The 17,160-nt window shown below is 46.6% G+C and overlaps 1 protein-coding gene across 6 annotated transcripts in view; it reads right to left on the bottom strand.

The window, feature by feature from the left end:
• LOC119394514 (probable nuclear hormone receptor HR3) overlaps window positions 1–17,160 on the bottom strand; it is a 185,974-nt gene that overhangs the window by 74,828 nt on the left and 93,986 nt on the right. For all 6 annotated transcript variants that reach the window (XM_037661834.2, XM_037661835.2, XM_037661836.2 and 3 more), the window contains 3 exons: window positions 13,431–13,516; window positions 4,549–4,690; window positions 1,044–1,275 (listed from right to left, as the gene is read on the bottom strand). In XM_037661834.2, the coding sequence (XP_037517762.1) occupies window positions 1,044–1,275; window positions 4,549–4,690; window positions 13,431–13,516 (460 nt within the window). The remainder of the gene's footprint in view (window positions 1–1,043; window positions 1,276–4,548; window positions 4,691–13,430; window positions 13,517–17,160) is intronic.

The raw sequence follows: 17,160 nt of genomic DNA, 5'->3' as shown, positions 1-17,160 counted from the left end.
AAAAGGCCGACTCATATTCAAATAAATATGGAAGCTACACAGAAATTTAGAAATTCAAAATGAAAATATTAGCCCTATTTCAAGATCTATGCAAACGAACTCGAACTCTGCTGTTACACAAGCATTGTGTTCCGTGCTTCTGCCATTGCGGCGGAGCACTAGTCTGGTTATACCTGTGCCTCATGGGCATAAGAATGACATTGAGTAGTTACGGCATTAAGTTACTGAATGACCTTTTTTTTGGCGGAGCTGCCACGCGTCTAAATTTCATCGTAATGTTTGATCAGATGATGTCGTGCGCTAACAGCGATTTTTGAAAGGACTATTGTAGCACATTATATATGAACATGCATTTCAGCAAATCTAATCTGCGTTCAAGGCTAGTGGAGTGTAGAAGTAAGCATACTGTGGTGCTATTGGCTTGAGATCGTTGCTGTTTTTGCCACATTGCAACCGACCACAACTTCGGCCATTGCCTGTTGAATCCGAAGCCTACAATCCGATATGGCACCTGTCACGTCAACGCCGTTGCAATTCTGACGTGAATTTCGCTACAGCGCAACTACGGTATAACACGAGATTTGTTAAAAGTCATTATTCATGAGCTGGCTTAAGTAGTGAGCTGATTCGATTCTCCTCTGCCTGCTTGTTCTGTACATTGTCGTGATGAATAAACAGGCATCATCTCCAGTTCTTGAGGCAAGCGCTTTGGGGTGTGATAATTCCCGATTTGTACTTGTATCAGGCCCGTGGCCACTTACTGAAGGCCTTGACTAATTTAGAAAAGCACCTATTTTCATTATTTATTTTCGGCAAAACACCCCCCTTCACAGGAATTTCAGGGGAAGCCCGGGCCCCTAAGGTAACCCCCACCCCCTTGCTACAGGCCTGACTTGTACATGCCTTTTTCTTTCTGGGAAGTATCGGGAAAAAAATGTCTCGAAGTATGTGTAATGTTACAGTTGTGCACAGTAGGTGAGCTACGCATGATAAGAGGGTCGCGATTCAGAGACGATCCCTCAAAGGGACACCACAGGACTCACCCTCCATTGAGGAAGGGCACGACCTGGTTCGAGGACGATGGTGTCTGCTGCTGGTCGAAGACCGAGCTGTCGGGCGACGTCTCGGTGGCCGGCTGTGCAGGCTGCGTCGACGTGGCAGCGGCCGTTGAGGCCACCGCACTGCCCTGTGGGCGCACCAGCTGCGCCCGGTGAAAGCGGACCTCATCTTCCACTTTCTCCCGCTGCTTCTTGGACATGCGGCCGAACTTGACCGCTGCACAGACAAACCACATCACGCGCCCATCCTGGTTCACATTCTCAATGAATGCAGCTGACACCCTTTTTGGGCATTCTGCGTAAGAGCTGGCAGTGATCGTTGGGCAGTGCTCACGTTCTAGACTAGTTCTAGTTATGTTTAAGGGCTGCCATCTTGGTGTGTGAAATTTCAAATTGTCACTTTGTACCTGTAGCAACTAAATGAACGGTGCTACACTAGATTCATACGAATGAAAATGGATGTATGCAAGCGCTTGGTGGTCTATAATGCCGTTGTTAATATGACATCACGCGATACAATTAAGAGTGAGAAATTATTCATGTAACATCTCAAAATATTTACTGCTTTCAAGGTACTTGAACTTGTACTCTTTTAACACATGACCTTCTTGCGTTCGCAGGAGCAAATATTTACTTATCTTACATCATAGCAAGTCGGCCTCAGATGATTTCACATGTTACCACATATTTGTGGTAAGAAGTCTGAGGAGCATTGTAAATAAGTATCCTGTGAATTTCAGTCAAAGAAAGCCCTGCAAAGTCTCACATTCAGACTGAATAAAAATTATAGACACTGTTCTTTACAGTGAGACAGCCCCCCCCCCTCCGCGCGCACACGCACACACACGCACGCACACACACACACACACACACACACACACACACACAAATACTTCAGCCCATCTTATGTTCACTACAGGACTAAGCCCTTACCCAATAATACCCAATTGATGTCTTGTGCAAGCTAGTATTTCCACTTAGGGCTGAAAATTGCTTCATTCCATCATAAGACAAGCACAAATGGAGGCTTCGAGTGGTGAGAAATCGTTGAGCCAACATTTCCACAGGAGGACTTGTCCTATGCCTTCACAAGACCACTTGTCGAAATGTTGGCTCCAGCGACATTCCCTATTCAACGGTTTCTCATCACTTCCATTCATCACCCAATTTAACCCTCAGCAGTCCTTGGCTACGCTTCCCATGCCTTGGTATCCATTCAGTTGCTCTCACTAACCACCAGTGTTCTATCCTACTCATCATGCCCAAGTTTCTTAACTTCCCTCTCTTAATGTCTACTACAATATTGGCTACACCCGCCTGCTCTACAATCTATGGAGGAAAATTTGCGCTAAACTAGAAAAGGACAACACAAAGAAGGAACACTTCAACAGATCGAGCGCTCGATCTGTTGAAGTGTTCCTTCTTTATGCTGTCCTTTTCTAGTTTAGTGCAAATTTTCCTGCATAGTATGAACCAACCAGCCCCTCAAGACGTCTTGATCACTCTACAATCTACTCTGTTGCTTTCCCGTCGCTCGGAGTTGCATCTGTCATTTTCCCCTCCAGCCCTTAACCATACTAATCGAGTTTCTCGCTTCAGTAATTGGCCACTACCTCGCACATGATGCAACACTGATTCTACGTTAGAGAAAGCGAGGATCGCTCTCAACCTGTGAAAGCAAATGCAAAATTAGCCACTAAATATCAGGTCAACGTAGATGCAGTCAGAATAAGAACAGAGGAAAACGACATAGCTAGAACGAATAAAACCATAACTAGATTGATTTCTGAAACAGCAATAAAAGTTGCCGATAAAGCACCAAGGCAACAAGTAGGCAAGCTCTTCCAAAGCATATTATACTTGATAAAGAAATGAAAAGAGGTGAAAGTGAGCCCCTCACTACAATATGCCGAATTCGTTGAACTGTCAGAGCTGCCCAACAGGGGGAAGTATATGATGCACGGGATTATCACATGAAAGAGATAGAAGCAGCAATAAGAAAGCGGCAGCATCAAGGCAACTAGAAAACTCTGCACAGAAAGGACTAAAATATACGCCGCGAAGGATAAGCAGGGCACTGCATGCTGTGATCATTTTAAACGATCAAGTGAATGTGGAAGAAGAGGTCAACTTTGACTGAAATCAAGGTCGAGCTGCACACTCAATAACTATTGATGAGGTTATAAGGGCCTTTGCAACACTGTTGAAACACTGTTGCACAAGCACATTAATGTACTAAACATTTCTGGCTTTCATGTGCCGGTTTCCTATGTCGCCTCCCTTACTCGATGCTCGCCATTGGGCCTGTAAGTACCTTGAAATAAATAAAAATAAATAAATAAACTTCCCTCAAAGAAAGCAATGCAGAAGATGGTATAATAACCAATCATGATGGAGGGGCTTTTCGTTTTTTTAAAAATCGCGACACTCTACACGCAATGTCTTAAAACCTTGAATGTGCCAGTCAGGTAGTAAATCGCCAACAGTATATAATTACACAAGAAGGGAGACGTAAAAGACGTAAAGAATCGTAGAACCATCAGCTTACTTTCAGCATAATTTTTCTCATTTTTCAGAGTGAGATATGAAGTTTATGTTGTAACCGATCCAGCCTTATTGCATTGTATGAACGAAAGAAAGAGGATGGATCAAGCGGTCGTCGTCTTCTTTGTTAGACACAACTTAATGAAGCCAACAGACAATGAAGCCAGGGAAGTTATAGGGGACATTACTTGTAGTCTTTTAATTAAACTCTAGTGTAGTAATTATGATATAAGTGTAAAGAAATTAAAGTCAATGAAAAGACAACTTGCTGCCGATAGGGACTGAACCTACAACCTTCGAATAACATGTGCGATGCTCTACCAGTTGAGCCACGGTGGCTACCATCCACATTATCGGGTATTTCTATGCATGTAAGCCTGGGAGTGTTGGCCAGCGCCGCTGGTAGATATGACGGCAAGTGTGGAACACGCCTTTTTTTGCCAGGTGGAGTCAAGTAGCACAGGATCGTTGTATGGGGTGACAGCTGACCAATACACCCTCACGTACCATACCTGAAGGCGTCATGCATGTAACGCCGTAGACAACCGTACGTAATGAGAAACAAGTAGATTCACAGCACACAATCATACCATCATAGCAAGCAGCCAATCATGAAAAAGCAAATCATCAGCTGGAAGAAAGAAATGTCAAAGAGAGAAATGGTCACGTGCAGCGCCTTTTTTTGTGAATGCTTTAAAAAGCTGCACATATGCTGTCTAAGTTTGGACGTGCTGGCTCCAGCAACAACCTCTGTTCAAGTATTTTTCACCTCTTCGAGCTTTGATCTCCTGAACTCTGTTCCAGTTTTATGATATTAATAACGTTAGACCACTAGAATAGATATTAAACATACAACAATGCTTGATGCAACTTGTCAAGCGAGCACCGGTTGCAGGCCAGAGAATTTGCAGCGGAAGAGAACCGCAATGACAAAGAGGCCACCTACCATCTCGAGACATTCCTAGCGCGAGACACTTTTGTAGTCTGCAGTACTGGCATCGGTTCCTGTTGACGCGATCAACGACGCAGTTCTTTTGCCGGGGGCACTGGTAATTCACGACGCTTGACTGGCTTCTCCTGAAGAAACCCTGGTAAGAAAAAACACAGTATGGCAGGCTTCAGCACGAGCACCCAAACTTGTTGTCATGATTATCGTAGTTATCACGAATTAAACCCTGCGGAAACGTGCAATGCCAAACCAAAATATTTGAGAAAATGTTCATGCAGAATCTCCTTTAGGAGTTGTCTAAGTGATGCGTAAGCATTGCGTTTTATTGTGGGTAACAGGCGTCCCTAGAGCGACCTTTTTGGGCAGCATTGGCATCTTCTCTCTAGCACTCTTGCGCGTGCAATGGGACACTGTTCCATGGCACGCGGATTCCACGACCACTGAAACGCATGTTTGGCATCGAAATTTCGCAAAGTTTCAATTTTCCTGATGTGTACAGTCCTCCCCGTCAGCTTTCCAACTTGTCTTGCAGAGGGCTTTTGTTCCGCTTCTAAAAATTCAACAAAGCCTTCACAGAGGGCATTATCCTGCTACACTTCTCTTTAACCACGGGCACAAAGCATTCATGTAGGTATCATATCTTCATGATTTGCAAGCACCAGTGCACAGTGTAGTGCTTTAAGATACTCATCTTCAGAGCGTGTGGGCCCAGCTTCAAACCCAAGCACTGGCATGAAAACTTGGTTTCTTTTATTCATTATTTCTTAAGAGCGGCAATCGTGTTGGGTGCCAGGCACAAGTTTTCTCGTTGCATTTAAAAGAAAAGTTCGCATCAACCCTGTCAGGAAAAAGAGAGTTCTGTTGTTTTAGATGCGAAGTATCTTAAGGCGGAGCTCAATCCGGTGGTGGTGGTGGTGGTGGTGGTGTGCGGCGTGACCACCCTTACTGCGCATGCGCATACCCTCTCCACACACCTCCTCTCCACTCACCCTCTCCACTTTCCCTCTCCCATACCCCTCTCCCATCCCCCTTTCCACTCTTCCTCTGAAACGCGGGCTAGACATGCCGACAATTTCCTGCGGAACGCCGCGATGAGCTCGAGCGCATGCGCGTCCCCTCCCCTTCTCTCTCCTCTCCTACGCTGCCCCCCTCTCGCCCGCCTGTCGACCGCGTTCCCCGCTCGCCCTGTGAGAATTAACGGCCAGGCTAGATGGAAGATACGACGCGCATAGCGTCCCTCTTCGCGTTCCACGACGCGAGGTCGGTAGCATGCCCAACAAACGCCAACGGAACGCGATCGTGCAAGTGCTCCGTCTTCGCGTCGCCTCATGGTCCCCTTTAGCGGGAGATGGTGTAATTTTTTCATTCACATACCAGCTGGAATAACTTTCTGTCAACTGGAAACCACCGTTTTCGTCTGAGACTGTATGCAACTGTTTAATAACTGATGAAACATCCTTGAACAGGGGTGTCGCTGAAGCCAACATTTTGACAGGTGGTTTTGTCAAAATGTCTTCGAGCTTTCACCTTCTGCTGAACTCTGTTCAAAGATCTCTTCAAGCCTCCAACATTGCAAGACGTGTCTGGGCAAGTTGATTCATACTTTATGCGAAACAAACAAGCGCTAAGAAATGGGGACTTAAACAAGATACACACAGGACAGGTGCTCAACATTCAGCTGAGGTTTATTGAAGCAACATGAATATTTATAACAGCCACCAGCAAGGGCGATCACGTTTGTGATACAGCCAACCGATAACAAAGTGTCAAGACCTCACTATAAACACCACATCACGGTCACGCACCAATGCAGACTCAGCTACCTAGCAGCCAAAGGCGATAGAAATCACCGATGATTATCGCACCACCTGACTCTTGCATTAAACATGCTTAGAGTGACACATGAGCAAGTTCACTGTAGCCGAAACATTGACAACCCAAAAGGAAGCAAGCACCGCCGAGGCCAAACAAGCCATTAAAGAAAACAGCCTACTGACGTATAAAACAAACCAACCCACCAGTCAAGAAAATTGGCCTAGTACATCTGTAAGGGGACTGAACAGAACACCACTGACATACTTAACCCTTTGACACGCTATGTACACAATTGTGTACATTACTTGTTTTGCTAAGAAAGAGGGAGATATATCGAGCTTCGGATGAATTGAACCTCCCGCATAGCGCATTTGTCTTCATTTAACTTCATTTTGCAGTGTACTGTTGTATATGATCACTTAGCTAAAGAGACACTACCATGTTCGACGTGCCGCTTCCTGCGAGCCATGTGAAAAGTATAATCTTTCTTTGCTCAAAATGGACATAACCAAAAATGAACCTGACCTATATTTCTAGCCTGAGATTTCACTGTTTACGCCAAAACAGAACATGCAATGACTTCAGGATAAAGAGATATCTAATTACAACTTAATTAACATTAGTTACTATAACACACATAAAGTCAACATATTATGGCATTATTTTTGTTGCAATAGACTATTGAGTGCCTCGAAATAACGCTGTATCGTTTTGACACATTTACAGACAGTTCTTCATAGGTGGCGTCTGAAAGCGTTAATGAAGAAGCCGCATAATAAAAAAAAACATTCCCGAAAGACTGCACAGAAAAGAAAACAGAAACAAAGCTTGACCACCAATGCGCTGTGTCAGTAAACAGGAAAAAAAAAACGAAAAAACAACAACCCACTAACAATGCTTCAAAAAAAAAAAGGAGCTGCGTGAGTAAACAGGAAAAAACGCGGTATAAACAAAAACCGTACCACCATGAGAAACAATGCTAGAAGCGCAAAATTTCCATGCCAAGGAATGTAAGCCTATGGATAACCTTCTAAGAAGGCGACTTCCTTGCCACAGAGTGTGATAGAAGGCACGCAGATACATTTATCACCGAACCTGAGGATATGAAAAGCTTCTACAATTTCTCTTTCCGTTCTGTCATGTGAAGGCTTGAGGAAGGCAGTGCGCACAAATTCTGGAATGCGTCCGTACCTCTTACAATGCTCTGCGAGGTGGCCACCAGCGTTGTTCTTAATTGACAAGCTATGTTGTCTCACCCTTTCATTAAAACATCCACCAGTTTGCCCTTTATACACTTTAACGCAACTCACAGGGACACAGTACACAATGTTGATCACACATACCCTAAGCTGACTGGCATGCTGCCTGGTACACTGCATACGGCTCCTTTTAGAAGCGAGAGAGCAAATTTTGGAAAGTTTCCCGAAGTACCAAAGGTCGTGTATCGCCGTAATAGAAATTTTAAGGACATGTTAGTGCATGCAAAAGTAAACCCTCATTCTACTGTCCACATAACACGTTGTTCTCATCCAAGAGGTAAGACTTGCAAACACCTTCAAGACGACGTTATAGTTAAAAGCACCCGAAGTGATTACGTCCATCATATAAAATCTAGTTTCACCTGCATTAGTTCAGATGTTATCCATGTGATCAAATGTTCATATTGTGCCCAAACGGTACATTGTCCAAACGGGACAGCCCGTTAATGTTAGATTGAACGGGCATCGTGCGGACACGGCGAAGAGCTTACCGAAAGCAGTGGCACAGCATTTTAATGTAGCAGGTCAAGACGATCTCAAACTTAGCATACTTCGGTCAAACTTCCAGTCCCCAAGAGACGGCAAATATACAGAGTCATACCTTATTCACAAGTTCAATACACTCCAGCCAGCAGGTATAAATGTTTTAAAGGGTGCTCTTGAATCCATCCGATAAGGTACATACACAACGAAAACCAATGAGAGTTAAGCCCTTCTTCTAGGAATTTCTAACCTACCATTGTTAAGTCGTGCCTCCTCTGACAATCATAATTCAGCGAAACGTCTGCCCCCACCTCCTCCTTTGTTTGGATCCACTTGTTGCAACTTCGGCCCGAGCACACACCCCCTATTTACGTATTTTTTCAAGAGTGTGCTTGTTGTTTAGGATGTCGGCTTCAGTCCTCCTTTATTAGCTTCACGAGAAAGCTGGCCTTATGTAGTAAGTGTTTCCAGAGGTTTGCCTTAAGGAAAATGAATGAGGAGCTGCTTAAGAAAATTCCGAAAAAAAGCTGAAATGCGGCTCCAAAGGCATAGGTATACGTGCAGCTGTGGCAAAAAATTGGCGTAAAATAAATCTCAGATGGGTCACAGTGCATTTGTTGTATGGCTGCATGTAGTTATTCTGTACGCCTGCTCGTCATGTATTCTAGCATATGTAGCGAGGCGATCAAAAGAAATGTGCACGTCATGGCACCCGCGTGCTCCGCTGTTCGCATTTCTTTTCATCGTGCTCTCACGTATACACCAGAGAATCATTCTTGATTGCATCATGTGCATCTCTAGTGTGTTTTTGCAAACAGGTGGGTGCTTGAATATAAATGCTGACAGCAGAGAGCGTAAGTGCCGCGCAGTTGGCATTTGTTTCATCGCGTTAGTACACCTGCGTGTGTGCGTAGGCAAGTGAAAACTGCCGCTATTTCTTTGCTAAGCAGTATGCTCATTCGTTCAGGGCTGCAAAAGCGCACGCAATTCGTGAAACATGCCGCAGCTTTGCTCGCGCTGGCGGATGGTCGGACGGTCGCGGTCCGACCATCGCGGTCGGACGGTCCCGTTCCAGTGACTTTAGCGTCTTTTTACTAACAGATGGGTGCTTGAATATAAGTGCTGACAGCAGAGACCGGTCCGGCTCAGCAGTTCCCCGCAAAGGTTGTTAGACATTACTAGGGACCGTAACATTGCATCGAGATGCATAGGCGTGCGCACGGGCGGAGGGGGCGGGTGCGGACTCACTTAAGTGTGTAGGGGGGGGGGGGCAATGTTTGCCTCATACAATGACTTAGTAGGGAGGGCGGTGCAGCAAAGAATCTTCGGCCCCCGGAAAGGAACCCTTCACACGCCTATGTCCGGATGGATGAATAGATGGATGGATGGATGGATCAGGCTGTACCCTGTAGATCAGGCGGCGGCTCACGCCACCTAGCCGTAATACATAGTGTAGTTAAGTAGTAGCACTATGTAGTGAAGGAAGGATTTCATTTTCAATCATGCCTTGATTGTAGCCACCAAACAGATAACCTCCTCCTGGTTATTTCTACCTACTTAAAGTCTATTTTGCCTTCACTGTCCCCAAACCTTAATGCTTAGAAAAATTCTGCGCCATAAATTATGTGCCCTTTACAGAACAGTATCAAGTATTCAGCCGTTTCCTCCTCCTCTCCACACGCACCACATAACGTGTCTATCCCTTCGTATTTGGCTCGGTACGTCTTGGTCCGCAATACTCCCGTCCTGGCCTCAAACAGCAGAGAACTACCCCGAGGATTATCGTAGATCTATTCCTTGGCAATTTCCTGTTCGGTAGGTATTCAGTGCTGATTTCGTAATCATCCCTATTTTCCACATGTCCCTCTCCGTTTCTTTCACCTTCTTCTTAACCAATAGTTTCTTTTGTCGTCTCCATTGTTTTCTACGTACTTACCTGTCAATTTTCTGGTTCGCTTCCTCCATTTTGTATCGACATTCCTCATGTACAAGTAGCTGAACACTTTCCTAGCGTCCTTCAGGAAAAAGGAATTGCTGCGCAGTAAGCGCGACATACTTCTGCTCATTTCGTTCAGTTAGGACAGCTAAGTCGAAATCAAGAAGGAATGGGCCACTAAGAGTAACAGGATAGATTCCAAGAGAAGGCAAGCGCGCGAGGGGGAGGCAGGAGAGAGTAACAAGTGTGCGGGGCTGCAGCAAGCACAGGACCGGGTTAATTGACGAAATATGGGAGGCGCATTCGCCCTGCAGAAGGCGTAGTTAGAATGGTGGCGGTGATGATGTTCAGTTAGGGTTGTGCCAACGACTGCGTAAGCAAAGTGTGAGGATGTCTATTTTTCCTGCTCGCGCAGATTACGGCAGATCTTTTTGCGTTAATTGACATCTGTCAGAGCTCATACCTTTCACATCTCGCATTAAGGGACGCACTAAGAGAAAGATGGTTTCCATGACTGCTAATTTCTTGGTGAATGACGCAGTCATCGGCAAAACGCTTAATGTTCAAATAGATGTTCGTTGAAATGTCATTAATAAATACAGGAATAGGAACGGTCCAAGGAGTGATGTTTGCCGTACTCCAGACGACGCAGAAATAGTTTTTCATGTTCCACGAATACAAATTGTTTGCAGTTTAACAAGTTAACTTATTTAAACCAACAGGTGATCGGCCCACTGGCTAAAACGTCTTTTATTTTCGCAACTAACTTGCAATGGCATGCACCATCAAATGCAAAGTCTAGCAGAACCGCATTTGTCTGCCGCATACATAGAACCCCGGGGCAGCAATGTTTTCTTTGTGTTTTTCATGTTTTAATAACCCGCCGCGGTGGTCTAGTGGTTATGGTGCTCGACTGCTGGCCGCGGCGGCCGCATTTCGATGGAGGCGGAATGCTTGAGGCCCGTGTACTTATATTTAGGTGCACGTTAAAGAACCCCAGGTGGTCGAAATTTCCGGAGCCCTCCACTACGGCGTCCCTTATAATCATATCGTGGCTTTGGGACGCGATACCCCAACAATTACATTATTTCATGCTTTAATGAGTAGGTCTATGTTTGATCATGGTAAAATTAAATCGTTAAGGCTCTCACGTAGCGTACAATTAATGCTAGCGTCGTTAATTATGATCGATTCTTGGCGTCGCTTCAAAACGCCTGCGCAAAGTCATGATAATGTAGCGTCCCGTCGCGTTGGGGCGCTCACGAGCGATCACGAGCGGTCAAATTTCGGTGGCATTCAGGGCGCGCTCTTCGAGTCGAAGAAGAGTAAATCAAACAATGCACTTTGGTTGCGACACACCAGGCTGCATTGGTTCCTGTATACCACAGGGCATCTGCAATAGAACAACGCGCTCCTACTAGAGCGCGCCTCCTCCGAAAAAGCGGCCGCAGCCATCGACATCAGCGCATCAAGAAAGCCGAGGAAGCGGAAGGCGTCGTGCGCTGGTCGAGGTGGTGTCGCGTGCGCCCCGCAAACTTTTCTTGTCTGTTACGTCAGCAATAACCGCGCAAGGGGCGAGGCGTCACAGGGGCATCGAGCTGCCAATAAATGAGTGATATCGATGACGAAGCCGCCAGCTGCTGCCAACTCGTGTGAGCACTCGCGCTTACTTTAAAAACCGCATTAAAATATGCTCAAGGCTAAGCTCGCCCCTCGGTCAGAGGTATGCCAAGCAATGAAACATAAAAAGTTTCGCGACTTGCGCATCTTCGTATCAGGCGTCCTTTCAGCAGTTCGACAGATTAGACGCTCTGTCTGGCAGTGAAGGCAACCCGTAAACGTTCAGAAGTCTCACGAATGGAAACACTCGAGATAAGTCTCACGACTAGACACATCGAGATTTGAAGTTGTAGCCAATTGTTTTAAACTACGTTGCGAGTGCATCTTAGCGTCACTAAAATATTCTGAAAGAATTTCAGAAAAACATGAGCTTGCAGCTCCTATAGTCTTGCACTTCAGCAAGAAAAAAATTGATACCTTTTACATTTGCTGAAGCAGAACTAACAATTTTTAACGGAGAGCAGGAGCGGTAATGCAAACGGTGCAATTGTTATGTGAAATGCGGCTAAACTAGAAAAGAGAAACGGTTACCGCAGATCCACTTCGCCGCAGGACTTACGTGCATGACAAGATGCATCCTAAAAGTTGGCAGTGTTACTTCAGATTAAGATTAAAGCTTGCTGTTTTCATAGTGATGCGTGTGTGTGTGTGTGTGTGTGTGTGTGTGTGTGTGTGTGTGTGTGTGTGTGTGTGTGTGTGTGTGTGTGTGTGTGTGTGTGTGTGTGTGTGCGTGCGTGCGTGCGTGCGTGTGTGTGTGTGTGTGTGTGTGTGTGTGCGTGCGTGCGTGCGTGCGTGCGTGTGTGTGTGTGTGTGTGTGTGTGTGTGTGTGTGTGTGTGTGTGTGTGTGTGTGTGTGTGTGTGTGTGTGTGTGTGTGTGTGTGTGTGTGTGTGTGTGTGTGTGTGTGTGTGTGTGTGTGTGTGTGTGTGGAAAACTATTTCTTGGACACCGGCGAAGAATATGAAGAAAAACAAGACATCCGTCAAAAATAGAATGGTTAATTCATTTAACGTTTCGGCCGTGGGACCAGCCTTATATTAGAATAACAGGAGTGACAGCGGTATTATATAGCATATAAGCGCATTCGTTTTGATTACACAGACCACGTGAGAACATAAATCATAAAAGCAAGTGCTACAATCAAAAATGAAAAATGCTTCGCATTTAATATAAGATATCGTTGGGGCACCGCATTACATTCCACTTATATGCAATCTGTTGAGAAGTCGCAACACCTGCACAAATATTAACGCCAGCAAAAGCAGTAAGATTGATCGCAGTTACAGATGCAAAACACTGAGCTCTCCCGCACTCTCACTCAAACCACCGGCAATACGAGTGCATTTAAAGATGAGAAACGATTGGCGAACTTCCCCGCCATGACGTGTTCGAAAGGCAGACTCGAGAATTGCAGCCGCGATGTTGTCAAATGAGTGACCTGTCTTGGCCTGCTTGTGGCCAAGACAGGCCTGCTGAGTGGGCTGCTTTTATAACTTTACTAAGGGCGATTAGAGCTATGTTAGTATAAACTCCGGGACGAAATTCAAGTTACCATGTTATGCATAGTTTAAACTTATCCAAGAAATGAGATCAAGCGTATCTGAAAACGTAGGATTTGTAAAAGCCAGCTTCTATCGTATTTAGGGCAGCCTAATCAAGACGGAACAAAATCGTCAACGCGAGTTCGCTATATTTATTACTGTCATATGCCTAAGACTAAATGACTTGATTATCGTGGCTCAGTGAACATCGGGGCTCCGAAACTTACCTTGCAGCCTTCACACGTGATCACGCCGTAGTGGACTCCAGAAGATTTGTCGCCGCAGACTTTGCATGGGATAATCTCGATTTGTGCTGCGCATAAGAAAGTGGGAGAATAACGTAAGAACAGCGACAACGTGCCGAAAGACGTTTGTCATGCGCGCGAACCGCAGCACAGGCCAAGAAGCAACGCACACGTTCACCAGCAGAAAGCAAACACTGCTGAAAGATAAGGCGAGAGAGGGGAGGAGGCCAGCTCGCACTCGCAGCGAAGAAACGGAAGCACCATGCCGAATAATCGCACATTCAATACGTGAAGCGCCTGAATGCGGTGCTTTAGAAACACTACTAGCTAGAATGCTCAAGCTCATTCAGGTATTTGCAGCGGGGCAAGATAATTGAGTGAGCAAAGAGGGAGGTCGATAAAACATGTATTTTTCTCACTTCGCGCGAGATCATAATATTCAATGTTTCACCGTGTCTTATAACCATCCTGCCTTCTGACTCGCAATCATAGGCGGCGCATGCCGGCCACCTCCCCCCCCCCCCCCCGCCGCCTCCCCCCTCCCTAGTCACCTAAGAGGGGGGGGGGGCGCAAAATCTGCCCCTACATTGAGCCCACTAGTCACCTAAGAGGGGGGGGGGGGGCGCAAAATCTGCCTCGTAAATTGACTTAGTACGGCCGGGGGGCGCTGCGATGAACATTCGCCCCCCCCCCCCCTGCAAACGCCTATGCTCGCAATATACTTAGACACTAGCACCGAGCTAAACGTAGGTTGCAAAAGCACTCGTTCCGTAACTTTATTTTTTCTTCTTGCTCTCTTTCTTTCTCTCTGTAAATGCTCGAGGTTCTCCGCGAGGTGCTAACAAAAACTACCATCATCAGCAAACTGGCTTGTAGCATAGCGCGGAAACAAACGAGGACAAAGAAGTACAGGACGAACGCAAGCGCTAACTTTCAACAAAGAAATTTTATTTCCGGGATCGGTTTACGCCAGGTACGATCAACCAAGTCCATACTGGTACCCTTGCGGGCCTAGCGAAGCTGCGCCTAGCGCGTGCAACGCAATAACTTGACCGGCGCCCGCTCTCTTCGTCCTCTTCATTTCTGCTTCGCTCCCCGTTTGCGCGCCCGCCACGCGCTCTCCCACAGCGCCAATTTGTCCGGCGTGGGATGCAATAACTGGATGGGCGAGAAAACGAGCACAAAGAGATAGAAAGAAATAGAGAGAAAGAAAGCAAAGAAATCTCTCGAAAAATTACACCATCTCCTGCTAAAGGGGACCATGAGGCAATACGAAGCCGGAGCACTTGCACGATCGCGTTTCGTTGGCGTTCGTTGGGCATGCTACCGACCTCGGGCATGCTACCGACCTCGCGTCGCGGAACGCGAAGAGGAACACTACACGCGTCGTGTCTTCCCTCTAGCCTGGCCGTTAGTTCTCACAGGGCGAGCTGGGAACGCGGTCGACAGGCGCGCGAGAGGGGGGGCAGCATAGGAGAGGAGAGAGAGGGGGAGGGGACGCGCATGCGCTGGCGCTCATCGCGGCGTTGCGCAGGAGAGAATTTTGGCATGTCGAGCCCGCGTTTCAGAGGAGTCAACCGAAGCAAGCGCTGGGCTGAACGCGCGCAGCGCTCTACGCGTTTTATATTCACACTTGAAGGAGAGGAGACTAGAGGAGGAGAGTAGCGCATGCGCCGCGAGAGCAGAAGGGAGAACGCAGGATAAGCGCAAGCAGGTGCTGGTCGAGAAGTGGAGAGAATAACGCGCAGCTGTTGTAGAGAGGGAGGAGAGTTGCGCATGCGTAGTGTGAGTGCGGACGCCAAGGCCGCGGGACATACCCCTAAGCAAGAGATGCTTCGCATCTAAAAAATAAAGACCGAGAGAGAAAGAGAGGGAAACAGACACAAAAAAAGATAGAAAAAACTCAGAGCAAGACAGAAAGAGAGAATGAGATGGAAAGGGAAGAAAGAGAAAAAGATAGCAAGAGCGAGAAAGAAATACACAGAGAGAGAAAGAAATAAGTAGAAAGAAACGGAGACAAAACCAAGATACAAAAAAGAAAAGGGAAGAAGGGAAGAGAAAAAAAACGCCAGGCCTGCGCTGAAACCGCAGCACAGTCACAGCGAAAGCTGGAATAGCGGCGTTTCTAGAGCCCGTTGTAAGCTCTCTTGGGGCTACAATACAAGTACACTAGAAAGGTACCCACTACGCCATAAGTCACAATTTTTGTGAAGTTGGGAAGCACCTAATGAGCCAATATTCGTCATTCTGCGGAGCAGCGAGGCACCAGCTATACACGTCTGTGTGCACTTTGTTATGCACTTTGTTGCCTTATGCATTATGTGCACTTTGTTGACGCGACGACTGATGACGATGAAGAATTATGGCTCAGCCCTCTGTAATGGGTTGGAAGCTTTAAACGGCCCACCAGTTATGTAACTTGCATTGGGTGACGCCCGGTCGCTATTTCCCTCTCCCGTCATGCTGTATAACATACGTTGCCGTGAGAGAGAGACGGGGTGGGGCGAAGAACTTTACTGAGACCCCAAGTAAATGGATCATGCGCTTATGGGCTTCTTTGGAAACCAATACAAGTGCACTTGCGAGGAACCCACTACGCTCTAAATCATTGTAATTTTACTGAGACCCCGAGGAAATGGATCATGCTCTTATGGGCTTCCTTGGCAACCACTACAAGTGCACTTGCGAGGAACCCACTACGCTATAAATCATTGCAATGTTTGAGAAGTAGGGCAGCAGGCACTGGGCCATTTTTCGTCATTCTACGAAGAGCCGTGATACCTGCTAAACGCATGTAAGGCATTATGCGCACTTTGTTGATGCTGTGCCTGACGACGATGAAGAATTATGGCAGAGTCCTTTGTAATGGGTTGGAAGCATTCAACAACCTACTCATTGCGCAATTAGCATTGTGTGACGCCTGGTTACAGAATTCGCGTTGTACGACGCGTTGCGCGACGCTTGGTGCTTATTTTACTCTTCTACCACGCTATATTGCATATGCTAATGTGGTTCCTTCCCGACATGAAGCCTGTATAGGACCTTTTTGCATAGCAGTTTCAAGCACCGGCATGGCTCAGAGGTTGAATACTGGGCTCCCACGCAGAGGGCCCACGTTCGAACCCCGTTCCATCCTGGAATTTTTTTCTTATTTATTTTATTTTCTTATTTCGAGCGATACTGGTTACGGACACCGGCGGCGGCGGCGGCGGCGGACAACTACGGCGCCAAAAACGGCCGGTGAAATGATCTCATAACAGCTTTCGCTGTAAAATAAAGACGAACAAACAAGGAAGGCCTGTTCCTTTGGGCTTGTCACCACTAGTGCGAAGTTGCCTTAATTTTACAGCGAAAGCTGTTATGAGATCATTTCACCGGCCGTTTTTGGTGCCGTAGTTGTCCGCCGCCGCCGCCGCCGCCGCCGGTGTCCGTAACCAGTATCGCTCGAAATAAGAAAAAAAACGAAATAAGAAAAAATTCCAGGATGGAACGAGGTTCGAACCTGGGCCCTCTGCGTGGGAGCCCAGTATTCAACCTCTGAGCCATGCCGGTGCTTGAAACTGCTTTGCAAAAAGGTGCTATACAGCCTTCATGTCGGGAACGAACCACATTAGCATATGCAATATGGCGTGGTAGAAGAGTAAAATAAGCACCAAGCGTCGCACAACGCGATTTCTGTAACCAGGCGTCAAACAATGCGAATTGCGCAACG

The sequence above is a fragment of the Rhipicephalus sanguineus genome, chromosome 5, assembly GCF_013339695.2.
Source record: "Rhipicephalus sanguineus isolate Rsan-2018 chromosome 5, BIME_Rsan_1.4, whole genome shotgun sequence".
Classification (NCBI taxonomy): Eukaryota; Metazoa; Arthropoda; class Arachnida; order Ixodida; family Ixodidae; genus Rhipicephalus; species Rhipicephalus sanguineus.
Note: the sequence above shows the minus strand (reverse complement) of the source record. Positions and strands in the feature narration are given on the sequence as shown.